At 39.1% G+C, this 22,057-nt stretch overlaps 1 protein-coding gene across 3 annotated transcripts in view; it reads right to left on the reverse strand.

Annotated features, from left to right (window-relative positions):
- Positions 1-21,487, reverse strand: part of cntnap4 (contactin associated protein family member 4) — a 338,818-nt gene extending 317,331 nt beyond the window's left edge. The window contains exon 1 of one of the 3 annotated variants that reach the window (XM_008103192.3): positions 21,020-21,486. In XM_008103192.3, the coding sequence (XP_008101399.1) occupies positions 21,020-21,104 (85 nt within the window). In that variant the 5' untranslated portion in view covers positions 21,105-21,486. Of the gene's footprint in view, positions 1-21,019 lie in introns of all 3 variants that reach the window. The other 2 variants (XM_008103191.3, XM_016990979.2) reach the window with 2 other exon arrangements.
- Between the last annotated feature and the right edge of the window lie 570 nt (positions 21,488-22,057).

Below are 22,057 nucleotides of genomic sequence, written 5' to 3' on the forward strand. Positions count from 1 at the left end.
CCTTTTGTGCTTTCTGTAGGTCTACTTCTGTTACCCTCTCAAGATTAACTGTCCCTCAGGTCCAACTTCAAGGAACTGGAAAGAATTATCTAGATTCCCTTAAGCAATCATAAATAAATAACTGGGGGGGGGGGGGCGCGGCGGATTGTGCCATATTAAAAACCTTTTGATTTTTATTTTAAAAAGGGGGTGGAGAGGGAAAAAATTAAGCTAAAATGGTTACAAAAAACTTTGAAAGGTTACTTTTTTGAGAAAGAAGGTTTTCCCTAGAATACAAAGAATTAGCATTCCCTAAGAAATTTCAAATGATGAAGAAGCATTAGCTTTAAACTTCCCATATCACCTACTGGCATTACCTAATAACCCCCCTCCAGAGGAACAGTGGACATGATCTTCACTGCTTGACAGCTCCAAGAAAAATGCAGGGAACAAAACCAACCTCTGTACATGGCATTCATTGACCTTGCAAAGGCATTCGACACAGTGAATCGCAGCGCTCTCTGGACCATCCTCCAAAAAATCGGGTGCCCTGACAAATTAGTGAACATCCTGCGGCTCCTCCATGATGACATGATGGCAACAGTCTTGGACAGCAACGGCTCCCAAAGTGACCCATTTAAGGTGGAATCAGGCGTCAAGCAGGGATGTGTTATTGCCCCCACCTTATTTTCCATCTTCATCGCTATGATACTTCACCTTGTTGATGGGAAGCTTCCCACCGGAGTGGAAATCATCTATCGGACAGATGGCAAGCTATTTAACCTCAGCAGACTGAGAGCCAAAACCAAGGTCACCACAAAATCTGTTATAGAACTCCAATATGCTGATGACAACGTAATCTGTGCGCATTCAGAAGAAGACCTACAAGCCACTCTAAACACCTTCGCAGAAGCATACGAGAAGCTCGGCCTCTCACTGAACATCGAGAAAACCAAAGTGCTCTTCCAACAGGCACCAGCTAATCCCTCTGCAAAGCCAGGAATACAGCTTAACGGTGTAACATTAGAAAACGTTGACCATTTCCGCTACCTTGGCAGCCACCTCTCCACAAAAGTCAACATCGACACTGAAATACAACACCGCCTGAGCTCTGCGAGTGCAGCATTTTTCCGTATGAAGCAGAGAGTGTTTGATGACCGGGACATCCATAGAGAGACCAAGGTGCTTGTTTATAAAGCCATTGTCCTCCCAACCCTGCTCTACGCCTGCGAAACGTGGACTGTGTACAGACGTCACACCAAACTCCTGGAGCGTTTCCATCAGCGTTGCCTCAGGAAAATCCTGCAAATCTCTTGGGAAGACAGGCGGACAAATGTCAGCGTGCTTGAGGAAGCAAAGACCACCAGCATTGAAGCGATGCTCCTACGCCATCAACTCCGCTGGACTGGCCACGTTGTCCGAATGCCCGATCACCGTCTCCCAAAGCAGCTCCTCTACTCCGAACTCAAGAATGGGAAACGGAATGCTGGTGGGCAGGAAAAGAGATTTAAAGATGGGCTCAAAGCCAACCTTAAAAACTGTGGCATAGACACTGAGAACTGGGAAGCCCTGGCCCTTGAGCGCTCTGATTGGAGGTCAACTGTGACCAGCAGTGCTGCGGAGTTTGAAGAGGCACGAACGGAGGGCTTAAGGGAGAAACGTGCCAAGAGGAAGGAGCATCAAGCTAACCCCGACCGGGACCGCCTTCCACCTGGAAACCGATGTCCTCACTGCGGGAGAATATGCGGGTCAACCTAAAGAACACACGCCCAAGATACCAAGGTTGGAAGACTATCGTCCTCGAACGTCGAGGGATCGCCTAAGTAAGTAAAGTACCTAATAACCCACAGAATACTTTTATTTCTTCTCTTTGATTTCAGGCAATGGCTGAAAATGGAAAATTCATTTCCAGCTGAGAAAGGAATTTTCAATACTTACAATGTCATAGACAGAACACCACCAAATAGAGTAAAACTCAGTTTATTGAGGTTACAAAACTGAAAATGCCCGTAGGAAACAAAGGATTAGGCAAACACTTGACTTCAGTGTGAAAAGTAACAAAAACAGCTCTGTTTGAACTAAAACGGTTCAAAAAGGATAAACTGGATTAAACAGGAGTTTAATCCGGATTAAATCAAAAGTGCTTACTTCAGCCTGCAAATTTAGCAAACAAAAGAGGATTAACAGAAGGTCAGAATAAATTGGCAGCAGATTCCTCTCTGCTACTCAAAAGCTACAGATGAGTAAATCAGGCTGTTTACTCCTCCGTGCAACGAGCGAAATCCGGGTCCAGGCACATCAATCAGGGTAACGGCAGTCAGCAGGGTCTCAATCCGGTCCAAGGTCGAAAGCCAAGTGCAGACGTCTAGAATTCCACAAGTCCCACCGATAGCCACAGAAGGGATAATCCGGGGTCGAAGTCAGTCAGTCCAGCGTCAATCCAGAGTAGGTAATTAATGTCCGTCAAAAAGACGACGGAGGTCCAAGCTATCAAGATTAAACACAAGTTGCACAGAAAAACCCCACACAGTACCTCCCGCCGTCTATGCCCAGTGTCCTTAGTAACTTACGTATCCAGCAACGAATCACACCCGTCTTCAGGAAGTTCCCCAACAAGAGCCCAAGCGTTCGTCCAGATTACCTTGCCCAACGCAATTAGACATTGATTCTAAACCCCATTTTATCCCAGTTCAAACTCATCATCGCTGTCAGCTGCCATCCTAATCCCAGGTGCCTCATCATCATCATCCTCATCAGAGCTAAAACACCTTTGACTATGCCCCACAGCATCCCCAGCTGTGGATCCCGCTCCATCCCTCCAGCCCGTCCATGGGTCTGATCCTGCAACCCGCCAATTGCTCCCCAAGCTTTCATTGCCGGTGACACCCAAATCCTCCCTCACACGAGTCCACTCCATGTCATCCTCCTCCGAGCTGACCATTTCTTCCTCCATTCCCTCGGTAAAACCCTCAAAAGAGTCCTCATCTGTTGGTTCTGCAAATAAGTCCCGGAGCCGTTTCCTTTCACGCTCCTCAAAAGAGTCTGACTCTCGAGGAGTCTTACGACCCCGTCTCCTAGTACCGGAACCAGAAGGCTCAACCATAACATACAAACCCTTAATGGCAAACACAAGATGACTGAAGGATACTTTGTACTTTAGAAGCATTAAGTTCTGCAGAAATATATGTGATTTTTATGCACTGAAATGCATTTTCTGCATGGAAAACAAACATATTCCTGAAGAAAAAACATGTTTTCTGCACAGAAAATATATTTCTACATATGAAAAAAAAATTACAAACAGTGATTGAGTCTTGGACAGAAATATTTACATTCTCATTGGGTGAGGAGAAGAAAGCATGAATTATTCATTGCTTCAAGGATGAAAAACACAAAGATGTGCCTATTCAGCTTTCACAAATATTAACACGAGTGGCCAAATATTATAGAATTGTGGCTATAATGATGGACGGTGTGTAACTTTTAGTTAAATTAGATGGTAGAACCATAAAAGCAAATAGAAAGAGGAAAACTTGTGGAATTAAACAAAGACTAAAATATTACCTTCTGAGGAGTCAAAGAAAAAGACAACATAGACCAAAGAGTCAGATAAACATTTTGTACTATATAAGATTCTCCTGTCCTGAAAAAAAAACCTTGGGGCAACAAAAAATGTGGTATTACAATATGAAAGGATTGTTCTGTAAATGCAAGGGAACATGAATCGTATTTTCATTGTATGCCTTGCATTCTCATTTCCTTAACCTGGATAATAGTAACTCTGTGCAGCTTGAAACATGGATAGAGCAAAGCATGTCTGAAGGTGCACTTGCACTGTAGAAGTAATGCAATTTGACACCACATTAACAGCCATGGCTTAATGCTATGGAATTGTGGAAGTTATAGTTTTGCAAGATTTTTTCTTCAAAAGAATGTTGGTGCCTTGCCAAACTACATATCTTAGGAATCCATACCATTAAGCTATGGCAGTTACAATTCTACAGTATAGATGTACCCAATGTTCATATATCTTCTTGTAAAAAAAATTTGTAAACTGAAGAATATTTACAGTAGGAGTTTCTACTGAAGTGAAAGAACAGGGAAATGCTAATGCATGACAGAAAAAAGCAGCATTGCTTGACTGCTATTATCATCTCAGAATATGAAAACAGAGTTCTACCTTGGGAAAATAGAGTGCATGAATATAGGTAAAGAGGTGGCAGGGAACACTAGTATTTTAAATGAATTTATAACTCCAGGGCTAGATAAATCATATACAAGGGTACTAAAAAAATCAGTGATGGATGCAATCTCCAACTTTTTTCTGTAATCTTAGAGAATACTTGGTGGACAGGTGAGGATCCTGAAGACAGAGTCAATTTTATATGAAAAATACTATATATATATATATATATATATATATATATATATATATATATATAATGGGAAATATGATCTGGGCAACTACTGACCAATCAGTATCTACTGATTTCCAATCAGAGGAGATCAAAGTTCAGAAAGCAATATGTCAGGATTTTGTCTGAAGTGGATGAGTCCTTGCAAGGTGAGAATGTGATACTTGTACATCTAGCTGGCTTGCAGATTAGCATCCAAGTGAACAAAGCCTTCTGAATGTTTACTTCTTAAATGAAATTCTTAAATATGTTAAGTAGACTTCAAAGATTAAACCACAAATTGTGCACACAACTTTAAAACAACACCACCACACGGGAAATAATGTATATATAAGTTGACTTCATAGATAAGCTAAGTACAAATTTAGGAGCCAAAATAATGGATTTTTATATGACTCATGTATATGTTAGGGGTCATTCCACATAGAAAGGACAGTACCAGTGCCGCTTCAAGAGGCCAGACATATTTCCCACCCAGGCATTCAGAAAGGCCAGAAACGACACAGTTGTGTCACATTAAAGTTCCCTACCTCTGTACCAGCTAAATAGAATCAGCTACTCCCAGAATTGAGAGGACAATTGTATGTGTATTTTCCACATAGGAATAAATGAAGCCTTCAATATAGGCCTTTCAGGAAAAAAAAATGCTGCAATACTAATTCAAAACAAACATGGTTGAAAGTATTCAGATCAAAAGCCAGACATTTGATAGTTCAACATTCAGAGCCTGGGCAGATAAACTGTCAATTTTGTTTTAGACATATTTGATTTTTAAAACAATTTTCAGGTTCTTCGTATTCTAAAAATGAAGTAATGTGACAAATTACTTTTGTCTGTTTGTTTGTTTCAACATTGTTAGTAGAAAATGAACTGAAATGAGCTGTTCAACCATTTCTAGACAATAGCATTAATCTTCTTTCTATGTTACAAGACAGAAATTTGACACTTTCCAACGTTCCAAGGCGTTTGACACTTTCCCCTTGGGACTTAGTAATTTCCCAGCCACAAACTCCAGAAAATTTTAATGTTGTTGTCTGTGTATTAGACATCTGTAAAATGTGTGTGTGTTTGTGTGTGTGTGTAGTAGCAGCAGCAGCAGCAGCAGGAAGGTGTGCACCTTCCCAACTCATAGAATCCTAGAGTTGGAAGAGACCTCACGGACCATCCAGTCCAACCCTCTGCCAAGAAGCAGGAAAATCACATTCAAAGCACTCCCACTGGTGTGGCATATGATATAGATTTGATATATTTTCTCTTGTTCTAAGATTCTGTTATCACATAGTCAACAGAAAGTATGAGAGATTTTTTAAAAGGAGAAATCAGTACCTCTTGTTTAAGCTTCTCTCTTTGAAATTAGATAGGAATCCCTCCACTGATCACTGAAAAGAAGTGTTGGTGATTCTAGCAGTTTGCTAGCTCAGAAAGTGTCAGGACTTCATGCTATATGACAGTCTGGCTATTATCACCACCATTAAGCACTGAATACTGAGAAGGTTTGGAAAAATCTATAATGGCATCAAGATAATCTTCTCTGCCTTATCAGAGATACTGAATAGAACACTTTAATTCACAGTCTATTGACCATTTACATCTGTTCTTTTTAAACATCTGATTTCTGAAAGCCATCATCATGAAGAAAAGACTCATTTAAATATTGCCACATGGAGAAGTTAACACATCCTTTAAAAGCATATGCATAATCTCTGAAATAGGGAAAAGAATCACAAGCAGCCAAAGGTCAGTTAAATATACAGAATGGTACCAAAATCACTCTAAATCAGCCATTTCTTAAATGCAAAGGTGTAAACATACACACACATGCACACACACACATATACACACACACAAATGTACTATATTGCTACTATTCTGTAACACATATTAAAGCTACAAGAAATCCCTTGAGCACTGACTATACTAAAAATCCTTGTGGGTATGATCTCAGTCAGACAGCAGTTACTTTAAATGTCATTAAAATAAACTGAATTAAATTAAAATCCCAGACTGGATCCTCCAGTGGTGCAGCGAGTTAAACCACTGAGCTACTGAACTTGCTGACTGAAAGGTCAGTTGTTCGAATCTGGAGAGCGGGATGAGCTTCCATTGTTAATCCCAGTTTCTGTCAACCTAGCATCTCGAAAACATGCACATGTGAGTAGATAGGTACTCAATAGGTACCGCTTCAGTGGGAAGGTAATGGTGCTCTATCCAGTCATGGCGGTCACATGACCTTGGAGGTGTCTACAGACAACGCCGGCTCTCCGGCTTAGAAATGGAGATGAGGACCACCCCCCAGAGTTGGACACAACTAGACAATGTCAAGGGAAAACCTTTACCTTTACCTATGGATTCTCTAGGGTGGCTCTATAGTACCTTCTGTGCGGACACATACCATAGAATCTCATGGAGGACCTAAAAATTGCCAGGAAAATCATTTTCACCCGGCATGGGTAAACAAAACCATGGATATTGATTCCCAATTACCAGGATCTTAATATAATCAATTGATTCATGAAGATACTAAGTTTGCAAATCATAGGTTATATTATCCAGTAGAGCCAATCAGTGAAATGTTGGATCTGTGCATCACCAGGTGATCAGCTATTATTTTAACCCTGTAATTCCCATAACTGTACTGCCAAGAATATAGAAATACCAAAATGCTCAATGCAATAAAACTTAGGACTTTGTCTATTCCATAGAAATTGTACAATTATTGATAGTGGCTACATAATGGCATGCACACCCTTGCTATCATACACTGATGCATTCATGCAACTGCTCTGATTCACTGATCCTTGGTCCTATATTGCTACTTCTATATAACTCCACCATCTTGCTTCTGCTGCTCTGTAACATTTAAAAGTATTTTTGGTGCAATTTCACAATTGTAGACATAGTTAATAAAAAAAATAAATTCAATTTTAAGTCAAAAGTTACTGCCTAGGGAATAGTGAGGGGGAATGAGCAGGAAAGGAAGACAAGCCAGACTCCAGCATCACTTCAGTGTTGAACTGTTGGCACAAAAGCAAAATGGCCCCATTGCACCAGGTAAGTGATGGGAGCAATTTGCAACTATTGACATATCTGTCCAGTCAATAGCAGGGGGCATGTTTATTACGAGAAGGCAGACTGTCAACAGGATGCACACAGTATCGTGTTTCAGGGCTGGGTTAGCCTGGCTTCATGTGATAAAATCTTTACATGATTTGGGATCTATTAATCTGCACACATTGACAAAATATGAGTGGATGTGGAAACCCAGTTTTACCAGAGACATTAACAGGAAACATTTTAATTGAATTAGCACAATACATGAGATTATCAGTATCTAAGCTCTTTTGCTTAGATTCTTTGATTCTTAGGCAAATACAGTTTCCAAAAGATTTTGGGAAGCAGTTATTGATCTTCATTAGAACTGCATGGAAATTTTGTTTATTAAATTGTTACTTTCATCTGAACATCTGTGATTACTGGAATATCTGTAATTCCTGAGAAAAGTGTGACTACCTTTGCAGATCCAACTGTATTAGATTGACCCAAAACATTTAAATATTCTCCTGCTATTTCTGATGAGTTACCCATTTATAGTCATTAGCATTTTATATAATTCATCCTGTTTTGTTTTGTTTTTTGTCACTTTCAGAAGGAATTGATAGCTGATGCCATAATAATAAGCCATTAGAGCTCACAAGGTTGGAATACACTTTGGTGTAACTATACACAGTGAAATCCTCTGCTGTGCCACTGAATCATCATTGTTGCCTTTGAGTTTAGCTGCAACCCTCACAGTTGGCTTGTGCAATCTGGGTAAACCCTGATCCATTTTGTGTTCCGGCTTTCGATGAGGTCCCCGATCCATTTTTTGGGAGCCTTCCGAATTCGGGAGGGCAGATATCTGTTTTCGCTCTGGGGTAACAAAAGATCCATTTTCTATCAGCCCATTATGGGGGGGGGGGAAGCTTCCCCAGGCTCCCCTTCCCCACATTTTAGGCATTTAAGCTGTTTTTACTTTGGAGGATACTGGCGCTGCAAGCAGGCAAGCACTTTAAGGCAGCTTTAAAGCTGTTTACTTTAGTGGAGACTGGAGAAGCGCTGCAGACAATCCTGAAAAATATTGAGTTCAGAGGTTGGTAAGCAAAGGAGGGGAGCAATAATAGTTTTGGTGGCTGAGCCTAATCCAGGGCAGCTGGCACAGGATGTTTGGGTGTAGAATGTACTTGTTTCAAATCAGTCAAGTGAAGTGAGCTTTTAGATGAGTTTTTCCCATTGTTGTAAAGTTGTTATCTTGAGGCTTGGGTCTTGAGTGGGGAGGAGGAAGGAGACGTGAAAGGAAGGAAGGGGGCAGCCTCACCCCACCTTCTCCCTCCCGCTTGAGATCTGCTGCCCCTTTGCATGTCCCTTCCGCCCCTCCTTTCATGCTTGCAGCTGACAGCCCTCCTCCCAAAGGGATCCTTTCACAAGATCCACTGCCTTTGCCAGATGTCCAGATCCCCCTTTTTTGCAGTCAGTAGGCCAGCCTCTGATAAAGGTCCTAATAAAAGAGAGGGCCACCGGGAAGATGGCTTGGGACCCTTATTGCCTTCCTGGAGTAGGGCAGCCCTGGAAAGCCCGGTGTCACCCTCAGATGGAGAAGGTCATGCTGCCCCAGAGAGAGAGGAGGGCCAATATTTGTGGAAATCTTAGCAGCCAAAAAAGAAAGAAAAAGAAAGGAGGAGAGAGGGTGTGGGGAATTGAGGGAGGAGAGGAGCCCTCACTTCATGGGTTGGATAAGGCAGCCCGAGCAGCTAGAAGAGAGAATTGTCAAGGCTTTAAGGATGCTTTAAAGTTGTTTATACTAGAGGACACTGGAGAGGCACTGCAGGTAAGTATGTGTATAGCAGTTTTCAGGGAATGAGAGTTTCCTTTTGCATTGCTGTTGGGATTAATAAAAAAAGATTAAACTGTGATGCCAAAAAGCAGAGGAGGAGCCGAGACCGGCTCCCACTTGATTTTGTGTTAAGTGGGTTTTTGTACAGGGAGGGCCCTTCCGGTTATGTGCGCTCAAAGGTACAGAAGGAAATGGGATCTGCGCACAACTCTACCTCACAGTAGCTTCCAGGGGTGTGAGAAGGAATTTTCACCAGCAATGATATTTTGCTGTGTGCAAGTCTTATTTTGGATGGCTTGTTCTTCAATGGACAATTAAAATTTAGGCTTTGCAAAAACATGGCTCTAGTATAAACTAAAACAACTAAAGCAGATTAGATCAAAAATCTACTTCCATTATTGCATTCCTCTTAAAAATATGGCTATCGGACTGCCTTGATGAGTGCCTGTATTTCAAGCATCCTGCCACAATCATCATTACAGACAAAGCTGCATAGATGATTATCTGAAACATTTCAAACCCTCTTGGTCTCATTTTTGTACACAGTGTTTCAAAGTGATTGCATAAATTAGTTAATAGAATTATTGTATCCTGATGCATTAACTAGCAATGCCCACCTTTAATCCACTCAGAGATGAACAGCATGATGAAATTACTCTTACAAGCTGGTTACCTCAGGTGCATATGATAATCAAATCAGAATGGGTGTCATTAACATGTATTAATAGGAAATATCACTAATATATCTTATTAAAATTCCAATTACTTCTCAAAGCACCTTGCCAAAAAGAGTTTTGCTCAATGATTCAACAGCTCTATATTGATAATACTTGGTGCATGCTGTTTATAAACAACCAGAAGTGTGGTCATGGAGACATTGGCTTGCTTTTCCTGAAATATTATATCATTAAAGTAAGATTGAAGCAATCAATCTATGAAATAACTTAGGATTTATAACAAGATGACCTTTACAATACTTCAAACAGCAACTGAAGATTTGGTGCATGGGGCAGAGGAATTTGATTTATATAAATTATTTAATATCAGTAAATACAACCACAAGCCAATAATGTGACCTGCATACAATTATATTGTGAAAGACAGTCTTGGCTTGAAAAAAAAAAAGCTCTTGGCAATGTATTGCATTTATAAATAAAGCTGGCATTCTGCTCAGCAATTATAATGTCATATATCTGGTTTATGATGTCACAATTCACTTTTATCACTACAATAACAATCCCCCCTCAAAAAAAAACCTCTTAGTTTTTAAGTTGTGCAGCCCCCCAACAGGAAAAGAGGGGATATGAGCAATGATGCATTTAGGTATTCAGTGCACTATGGGAAAATGATTGAATGCATCACCACTCAAACTTCTGCTCTTCAGCAATTTAGAAATGACCTATATTAGGGGGGTACATGGTCATATCTCCAAATTATATGTATTGATGCAGAGTCTCAACTAAGGCTCCACCTACACTGTTATGTACTGGAGCCTCCGGTGGCTCAGTGTGTTAAGGCGCTGAGCTGCTGAACTTGCAGACCGAAAGGTCCCAGGTTCAAATCCGGGGAGCAGAGTGAGCGCCCACTGTTAAACTCCAGCTTCTGCCAACCTAGCAGTTCGAAAACATGCAAATGTGAGTAGATCAATAGGTACTGCTCCGGCAGGAAGGTAACTGCGCTCCATGCAGTCATGCCAGTCACATGACCTTGGAGGTGTCTAAGGACAACACCGGCTCTTCGGCTTAGAAATGGAGATGAGTACCAACCCCAGAGTCGGACACGACTGGACTTAACATCAGGGGAAACCTTTACCTTTACTTACACTGTTATGTAATTCAATTTGAAACTGCATTATATGGTCAGTGTAGACTCATATATTACAGTTTAACTTCATTGAACTGTTTTATATGATTCTACACTGTCTATATAATGTACTTTCAGACTGCATTATATGGCAACGTAAATGGGGCCTAAGATGCTCCAAAATAAAGAACACACTTCATACATGTCACATCCAACATACTACATCTAATCTCATTGTTTCTCAAAGCCACATCAGTAAATGTGCTTAATTGCAAATAGATTTGTTATAGAAAGATGGGCACTTAAGCCTTAAGAAATAATCTTTTTCTTGAGCTACGAAGTAATGAGATATACTTAATAACAAAAGTAATTAGTAGACTTGCTTCCCAGCTGGATATACTTCTTACTATTTATATCCCTTATGATTTAAACCCTCAAGGTACCTTCTATCATTGGTCGATAGGTATGGTATTTAATTTATAATTCTGTAGTTACTAATTTAAAACTACTTAAAATGTCAAAAGGATCCAAGCTTCAATCACATTTCAAATTATTGTACTGAAAGTACTTATTAACTGGAATATAAACAGTATCATTTTTATCTGCCTGTCTATGATGCTCATTTTTGCTATAGGAACATTATCAAACTTAATTCCAGTAGAGTCAGAAAAGGTTCTGTAGAATGACATGTTTTTACTACTATCACCGTAAAGATATATCTGACATTACCCACCCATTTGCCCAGATGTGTCCTCTATATCATTCAATATTTGTTTCAAGTTTGCTACTTATATAAATAAAACTTGCACTGACAAGCAAACAGAAAAATGCAGACATAGGGTTTGTGAATAAAAAGGCCAAGCTTTATTGTTATTTTATTTATATAAGTGTTCCAAAAATTGGAACACAAGGCAACTTAGAACTTTATTGCATGAGGGAAGCAAGCTGGTATTGAATAAGGGCCATCACTAAAGGTTCATGTGCATTCTGTTGCCCGTCTTGCCTCCTCTCCATGATTAACCCATTAATAGCTGTCAGTCTAAAAACATTCCCATCATCTGCCTTGTATGATGAGACTATTTCACTTATATGCCATCACTGAAGTGACTTCAGCAGGTGGCATTCTCCTCTGCTCCCGCTCTCACCCTTCTCCTTGCTATTCCAAAGGTGTTTCCTTTAACTATAGAGTACATTCAGATATATCTTAATTAACCACTACTGGAATTGTGAAATTGCATCATCATCATCATCATTTATGGAGCATTGGAAGTGTGAGAAGGTGAGGTTATTAGCATATTAGAAAACAGAAGCACTATACCACAGCTTGACAATAGGTGCTATTGCACAAATGGAGATAGGTGTTAAAGAGGGTGCTTATGCACCAGTCACTGCTCATGTGACTGATGTGGGAAAGCCCCTGGGAAAATTATAGCAGATACACATATGAACACATATTAATAAAATCATTAAAAAGTTTTTAAGTTATAGTTAAAATGTGATTAAATTATCCATACAACTAAAACAAATCTTTTAAATATGGAATATTCCATATATTGAGTGCTACTTAAGTTTTTTGGCAAAATATGTTCAGAGAGGGCTTGACCTGGACTTCCTCTGAGGCTGAGAGAGTGTGATTTGCCAAAGATCATTCAGTGGCTTTCTATGGCTGAATTGGGGTTCAGCCATGGACCCCATGGCTGGTCTCCAGGGTTTTAGTCCAATGCATCATGCTGGCTGTCCACCAAATGTAATTTTAAACAATTAAGTATTCCAATTTTGTTAACTAATCTAGGACTCAATGAAGTAAGGTTGGATAATGTGATAGATTCCAATCACTGCCACATCTTGTAATTGTTTTGTGGTAATCCTATCCATGGCTATTTCCTTTAGCCCGTTTGCAATCACTTAGCACCACCAGACCCCAACTGATTTCTTTTTCCAAATATGCTGAATCTCAATTTGTAGGTTTTAGTTTTTTTATTATATTTAATATTATTCAAATTATTATGATACCCAGAAAAAGTTCTATTAACTACACATTTAGAATAATAATGTTTTGCAGTATAAATAATATGGCTGCATTACAGAGGCATGTTTATGAGCTTGATACTCAGAACTGTTTTGTATTTTGCTGTATATTGCTCAGGGAGAGATATCCTATTAGTTTATAATGTCTGTCTCTTAGCCATCATGTCTGAGTGAAGATATCTATAAGCACAGTTAAATGTAGAACATGGTGTGGCAAAGATGCACAAATGATACTATAATCCCCAGATGCAAACTGCAGATAAATAATTCAAGAAGTGTTCAATAGAAAGATAATTCAAATAACTCCTCCAATTTTACATCCAGGAGTAGTGGCATGCTGATTCTAGCCAATATTCATAGAGTAGGTAATATAATTCCAGTTACTATGTGTTAAAGGCTGTAATCCAAAAATATCTATTTTAGTAATTGTATTATATTTGAACTTGTTCTATATCTTGCAACAGTAGCACACTCTTATATGTTGTTCACTGTAATATTTATTACAGGAGCAAGTCTGTTTGTCGACACACCCCAGAATGAAGTATCTAGTCAATGATATAGAATTAAACCAAACTACCTTTTTATTGAATTATTCAAACAAGAGTGAAAAAGCCCCACTAAGTCTGCTAAGAGTTTGAAGACTATGCATTAACACAGTGGTTTACAAAGCAGAAGGAATGCTTTGGGTTCTAAGCAACTGCTCAAAAAGAGAAAAGAAAAGAAAAGAAATCCTCCCTTTTATCCCAAGAGAGTTGCTTGTAAGGAACTGACAAGAGTCTGTTCTAATGCCAAAAAAACCTTTCAGGTGATCATCCAAGTCATTCCATCCAACCTACACTTCCATCCAGGGATAACAAAAAGAATGGCAATCAACTCACATTCAAAATCCTTACATTCTTCACACAGTATGAAGTGGTAGTTTCTTCTCAGCCCATATAACACAATGGATAATTCCATACTATTTTGGAGACAGGTGCTGCGAAAGCAATGGGTATAATTTCCGAGGACTTGTACAGACCTCTCACAAAACTAAGAAGACTCATCTGCTTTGTGTGATCTACACTTCTTGGGAGTCTTCTCTTCTATGAGAGGGATGGGGCAGAGAACAGGTCCCTGAATCATGCTGGAGAGCAATGTTATGGACAAAGGTATAGGGATTTCTGAGCAACCCACTTCCCCAAATCCAAAACAAAACAAAAACAACAATTTTGGGGAATGCTATTTAATAGTTTTGTGTAATCCAGGTAAACCTTGATCCGTTTCAGTGTCCCAGCTTTCAGTGGGATCCCCTGATTCGTTTTTGGGGAGCCTCCTGAAATTGGGAGGTCAGATATCTATTTTGTCTCTGGGGCTATAAAAGATCAGTTTTCTATCCTCCCATTATGAGGGGGTGTTCCCAGTCTCCCCTTCCCATCATTTTAGGCATTTAAGCTGTTTCTACTCTAGAGGAGAGGTGCAGACAGGTACCCATGCTTTCTCTCCCGGGCCTGCACACCACATGCACTCTTTCCAAGGCATTTAAAGGAGGCAAGTTCTTAAAGATATTTCTTACTCTAGAGGAGAGGTGCAGGCATGTGCACTTTAAGAAGGCTTCTTACCTTCTACTCTAGAGGAGAGGTATAGCAGGCAGGCATCCATGCTTTCTTTCCCAGGCCTGCATGCCACAGGGACTCTTTCCAAGGCATTTAAAGAAGGCTTCCCACTTACAGTTAAGGAAGAGCAATGACCTTCTGGAGCTATCCTCCCTGGGCTTCCTTTAAAAAACCTTTTTTTCCTGCCATGCTTCAATCTCCTTTGGGTTTAATGCTTCCTTACAGCTGTTTCTTCTTTCTACTCTAGAGGAGAGGTAACTAGTAGTACTTTTCAGGGAATTAGGGTTTTTTTTGTTGTTTGCTGTGGGATTAATAAAGATGAAACTGTGATGCCAAAAAGCAGAGGAGGAGCTGAGATTGGCTCCTGCTTGTTTTCGTTGTGGGCGGGTTTTTGTACCGAGAGGGCCCTTCCCATTTCATGCTCCTGAAGTACCAAAGGTACCAAATGAAACAGAGGAAATGAATTCTGTGCACAAGCCTAATATTTAATGAGGATGTTTGCTGATATTTTGTTATTGAAATTAGTTTGAGGAATCTCCTGAGTATTGCCCCCAATAACCCAGAAAATCTGCCATAGGAATGGTACCAAGGACTGCAAGGAAATGCCCTTACTGCCTTCCACTAAGTGGTGCTACAAGGTCAGAGCTACAAGCTTTCCATGCTACAAGGCAATCATACTATTACCTGCCGCTCAACTTTGTTGTTCTTTGATATCCGAAACATTCTCTTTCCTTATTTCCTTGTTATTATTTACCTAAGACAGTTACGACTGAAGTCATTATCCTCATTCATTGAAAATAACACTGCCACTCAGTCTTCCATGATCTCCTCTTTCCCTATAAAAATGTCTATGTGATCTTTTCATATTTTTAAGCATTCTCAAAACATTTTTCTATGAAGGATGTGGCTTAACCTTTTAAATTGTCACCTTGAAATAAAACATATGTTTCACAATAATTGCTTGCCCTTATTCTTCTCTTCTATCTATTGCTTGGCTTCTCCTTCCCTTGTTGTTTCTTGCATTGTCTGAATTTAAGCTGCAAGTTCCTTGGAGCAGAGACCTGATAATTACTATGAATATTAGTCCTGAATATACTTAATTCAATTTCATATATAAGTCAAAGGCTGGTTTTGGAGGAACATTTATGAATATTGATATGACCATGAATAAGTTGAGAGCTGAAAGCACCAATGCCACTTCAGGGGGCTAGCAGTCCCTGGCCACCACTACTGACATTAATAACCTAACAGAACCATGACAACTTCTACTCCTTTGAGGGAAAGCACCAAAAGGCCAATGCCACCAACATTTTCCCACTCGATCATAGAAGCAGAGTAGAGGTGATCAGTGTTTCTTTAATGTTCTTCCAAGATAGACTAAGCTGTCATCTTTTGCCCTTTTACTCAGATTCCTTTTTAAATAAGATTTAAGTTATAGATAGTACTTACATTGACCCATAGATAAGTTGTCCCAGGTTTGGAGGTCAATTGTTGATTAGCATGTATAGACTTATACATGCATATATGCAATACATTTGTCATAGCTCAAGTGAGGCTATAGAATTGAAATGAGTCAGCAAACTGGACTGAAACTTTTCAGATTTAAAAGAAAGAGAGGATGAAATCATCTTTTTAGTGGAAAGAATCAACATCCATGAAATATTCCCATTATGATGTCACATTAGGAAATACTAATCTAAGTTCTGGAAATGATGAATTGATAGTTGCATTCCTACAGGTAAAACACACTTACTAGAGCAAGGGTTGGAACTGTGCCACCCTCTAGTTGTTGAACAGCTACTTTCAGCAGCTCTAGGATAATCAGTGAGGAAGAAACCTGAAAGCCATAATTCAGCAACATCTGGATGGTCATACAAGTCCCACTTCTGTACTAGAGAGAAAGCCCCGTTGAACATAGTGGGATGACATCTAAAAGGCTGTGTCAGAACAGATTTGTGGTGGTAAAGGCTTTCAGAGAGTAGTGCTCACTTCATCAGCTTTGATCCATAAAAGTTAATGCTACAAGAAATCACTTAAACTTTAAGGTGTACCATGAAAAATACTTTTTCAGTCTAGCATGCCTTAGCCTTTGGAAATAGTAAGAGTTGTCAACTAATTAATGACAATTAGACTGATTGGTCTGAACATTTAAGCTTTTGGATTTATACATTTTTTTAAAAATATGACAAAAATATAACAACAAGCCATTGTGTATATATGTGGGGAGGGACCCCTTACAAACAATATACATTACTAGCCCCTTATGTACAGATGTCCACTTACCCATGTGCCAAAAACATCCCCCCCCCCCCCCACAAGTGTTTATGGACCTTTCTGGGGCTTCCAGTACTACTCCATTGTATGCTTCCAGCCCAAGTATAGTCAAAATATGGAGTTTGCTATTATCAACAGTTTAAGGTATCCATGAGGGGTTTTTTTGGAACATATTTCCCACAGAAATATGTTAGGTATCAAGTGACACCTAACTTGAAATATGAGGTTAATTATAGTTCAGTGTAATACTTCTTTCCATGGAATTCCAAAGACCATGCCATAGAGATTGAAGTTTCATGACAGTTTTGTCCAAAACAATGACTACCAACCAGTTTTATTAATTCCTAGGGAAAAATATTTCAAATTAAAAAACCTCCAAAGTTTGAAAAAAATAAACCCTATATTGACTCAATTGGCAGAACTTTACAGCTTTCATTTGCTTCAGCATGACCTTTCACAGTATCAAATTTATGGCTGCATGTGTCCGTTCTGCTTTAATTATTTTGGAAGTTTTCACTCTTTAGAAAGAGATGGCTTTTGTGTTGCCTGTACTTCTAAAAATATAAGTGTTCCCAAGGACAGCTATTTCCATGCTTGGTAAGTCATCTAGCAATAAACCTCAGTAAAGAAGTAAAGTATTTATTTATTATATTCTATATCTCCTTCGAAATTTTATATCTGGCTTTCAGTTGATAAGACTTGCCAATTTCTGCTACCTTAAATGAGCAAGGGGGTTTTCAGTGAAAGTTTAGCTTTGGCTCAGAGTACATGCTTTGGAGGGAAGTATATGTAAGCTAGGACCAATATGCACCTATGAACTGTGATTGTATAATACCTTACATACTTAACAGAAAATATTTGTATTGGTACATTTTTAGTTTGAAAGTAAACAATTCTCAGTAAAAGACAGCTATTTTTTAAAGTCTTGGAAACCATGGAAGAAGCTTAGGTTAGATTTTAAGACGTAGAATTAGATTGCATATTAATTATATATTACTCTACAATGTGAATGGAGTCTCATTTCTGAGTACAATAGTGATGTCCTTAGGAAAGCCTATTGCTAAGGAAAGTCAAGACAAGAGATGGAACTTGAAAACTTTAGAACCTGGTTCTCACCATTCACATAGTAGTTTATTGATGTCCTAATGTATGAAATGCAATCTTATCTATTAAGCCTGTAATCTTATAGACACTTAGTTGGAACCTCACCTCACCGAATATGAAAGATCAAACATCTGAATGGTCTATCAAGATTGAAACATGAGTTTATATCACAAGGACCCTGTGGTATATACTTGTGGTTGAGTTATGTGTTAATGCTCAGTGGCTATAAATCACAACAATTAAATTGAATATTTATGTTAATACCAGTGATAGCTGAAGAAATATAGAAAGCTGAAGTAAGAATGTTGACTTGAAATTATAAATATATACTACACTAATTATTAGCAAAATACTATTATATGTCAAATATTTATTTCAGACCAGAGGGAGTTATATCTATTATCAAAGAAAGGGAAAGTCATTGAAATAGTATGAATGACTTGAAGAATAATTCAATTTGTATGGGGGGAGGGGAGTCCCGGTGGCGAAGTGTGTTAAAGCATTGAGCTGCTGAACTTGCAGACCGAAAGGTCCCCGGTTCAAAGCCCGGGAGCGGCGTAAGCGGCCGCTGTTAGCTCCAGCTTCTGCCAACCTAGCAGTTCGAAAACATGCCAATGTGAGTAGATCAATAGGTACCGCTCCGGCGGGAAGGTAACTGCGCTCCATGCAGTCATGCTGGCCACATGACCTTGGAGGTGTCTACGGACAACGCCGGCTCTTCGGCTTAGAAATAGAGATGAGCACCAACCCCCAGAGTCAGACATGACTGGACGTAACGTCAGGAGAAAACCTTTACCTTTTTAAGGGGAGGGGGAGAGAGAGACTGGATCTAGACTATATCATTTGATTTATACTGGATCAGTTGGTCTTTAATCCCAATAGGATCAATGGGACAGCTTGCTGATCATGACTAACTAAAGTATGACATTAAAATCTATAGGTTCACTCACTCAATATCTATAGTATTAACAGATAAAAATGATGTATGAAATCAGTAAGATACTGCTGAAAGGTCTTTGGTACAAGGTGGAACATTAGCTTAATTTTAATAAACATAATGATTATGCATTGGTTTTTAATATCCCTGTATTCGTTTCTCTATAAAGCTAATCAACTATTTTCATTATTGCACCCCTCATATTTCACATTTTTAAAATGGCTAAATAGTATGCATTATAAATAATGAAGAATATCAATTATATTCTGAAGTTATTTCAATTATTGCTTTACAGCAATTAACCACTGCATGTAAAAGGGTATATTTGAAGCATTTAACAGAACTATATAACTCAGAGGTGGGTTGTCTCAAAGTGTACAAAAGTAAAGGTAATAATCACAGCAGATATATGAGGTTTTTATTCTGCTTAATTTTGTTCTGAGAAGATCTTTACTATATTTTTCTCTGAGTATTGCTTACTAAATTGTAAGAGTGACCTCTAGTGCTTTGCTGCTTCAGTATATTTCCTGGAATCCTATTTTGCTATAGATTTAATATGCCTTTCCCCAACCATCTGATTTAGTTTTGTGATTGATACCAAAAGTTATTAATGTGTGAATCATTTATGAGACCTATTTGAGTATGGAGTCATAGAGTCCCTTCAGCAGAACACTGAAGAATTTAAGCCTGCATACACACACACTGAATTTGGATAAATAGCAGTGGGGTCCCTTGTTATTCTCTTTCTGGAAAATCTGCACTTAAATGTCAAATGACATATCATGACAGAATAACAATTAAAGACCAACTTGGTCCCACTGAGTAACTGTCAGTTATAAGGTAGTCTATTTCAACCCTCAGCCTTTAAATCTCAAAGCATATGATGAAACCTCAGTACTGCCACTTTCCTCTCTCATTTAGATGTTCTCAAGGATCTGTCTCTTTCAACACTGTTGTAACATTATTCATGAATTCCTACTGGTCCCAGCACTCAGTATATTCCTACTAGTCCCAGCTATAGTCACCATTAGGTTCACTGATACAGACAGAGGCTGTATCAAAAGAACTCTGCAACTGTTAGAGAATATATTGGACACCCAATGTAAAATTAAGTGTCTGGGGCTTTCAGGACACCTGAGAAAAACTATCATGTACATCCAAATGAACAGTCAATTATTAGTGCATAACACAAACACATACACACAGCGTACATACCAATAAAAACAGATCTGAGTCAGAGTTAGAAACTGTTTATGCAGATCTATGAAAAGTACTTGATTTCCTGCACACTCACTCATTTATGTTTTAGAATCCCATTCAGGGTTTTTTTCTATCTACAGTAATGGTTGCACTATCATTGCAGAATATATATTTATATAAATCTACATATAAGCAACCTTTACAATGCTGCTATTGAGGTCCACTGCCTCGGCACACATGAAAATTACTCAGACTGAAATCAATGAACATGCCATAAAATCTCATTCTCAGCATTTACTTCTCATTACAAATGCTGTGCTCTACAGCATTAAATAGCAGAGTTTCTCTTAATTCAAGAGACAGAGAGAGCAAGAGCCAGAAACCTGTCTGCAAAATTCTACATGTCTTAAAGCTCAAGGTGATGCAGCGGAGAATATCAGCAAAGCAGTAATCCCCCTAAAAGGCTTAACTCTTTGCAAAATACTGTTATGCTGCTATACAGCAAGCTTTTGCAAAGAAGGCAAGAAATACAGCACACCTTCAACTGGCAGAATGTGATTTTCCAATTATATTGGATCCTGGCTTAGCTGACAGTGTGCTGATTATAACCTGCTTTTAAAAAATAAAATAAAAGAACAATGTGTGAAATGACACATTTTAGCCTCAGAAACATTTTCATCCTATCTACTTACTTACTGACCATAACAAATCTTTTGGAAGAGTTATTCTTCCAAGTCTGGGTCTCATTGCATTAAGTTTTTTGGCTTCCTTCTAGAACAACCTGATTTAAGTTTGAATATCCATTTGTAATACTTACATTTGTTTCCTGCTGCTAATATATTCCAGTGATGAAGAGGAACCAGAAAGAGCAGCTTGAAGAAGATTTGAGCAAAAGAATCCATGTCCTCATTGACTGAGGCACCCTGAAGTGCCAGAGTATTCAGAAATGAGCACAGCTGCTCTGCACTTCAGTCCTGTTCCCGCTTCCTCTTCTCTCCTTCTGTTTCTTGCTCTCTGCCTGCCTCTCAGTGCTTCCGTGTAGCCAATAGCTCAGCCAAATGCACTCTGCATCGTCTCCTGTGTGTGTGTATATATACACACAGGAAGAACACAAGATCTGCTCCTTCCCCCCTAAAAACAGCAATCCCTGAAGAGCAGCTGCAAGGATCTCTCCTCTAATTTCACAGAATCACTCAGAGCTAAACTGCAAGACTACCCTGTACAGTTTGGTTACTGAAGCTTCACGTTCGTAATGTGTCCTGGACACCCCTTGTGGTGACAGGTAGGAAATGAGAGTCTATGATGAAAGCCAGACAATAAAGAGAGCAGCCTGCACATGTGTGCCTGTACAGCCTCCCCACTGGATTATGACTGTTCCCAATTCTTTATGGCCATGCAAGGGGAAGGGAAACAGAAGCAGAACAAGAGCAGAAGGAAAAGGAAAGGCATAGTACATTGACTTTCATCGTGACCACCCTTTCGCCCATTTAGTCTGTATTTAAAGACAACCTTCATCTGCTTCATCATTCACAAAAACTTTTTTTGTAATTTAACATCAGAATTTGCTATCGTACAAACAAAATGTATTTTGCCATTTTGCAGACAATACATCTTGTATTCAGCCATAGACCCACACATTCATCTTCAACTGATGCTGAAGTATATTCCCCTGACAGTAATTTTTTTAATCAAATGTGGTGTATCCAAATTTCTATGAATTATAACCCCACAGATATGTACTTCAAAAGCTCTGTCTTGCAGTTTATTTTTCACATGTATTGTAGAGTATAATCACAAACATTAAGGGGAAGGCTAGAATGGCTTTGAACTGGGTGTTATTATGCAGCACTGTTCA

Source organism: Anolis carolinensis, chromosome 2, assembly GCF_035594765.1.
Source record: "Anolis carolinensis isolate JA03-04 chromosome 2, rAnoCar3.1.pri, whole genome shotgun sequence".
Lineage (NCBI taxonomy): Eukaryota > Metazoa > Chordata > Lepidosauria > Squamata > Dactyloidae > Anolis > Anolis carolinensis.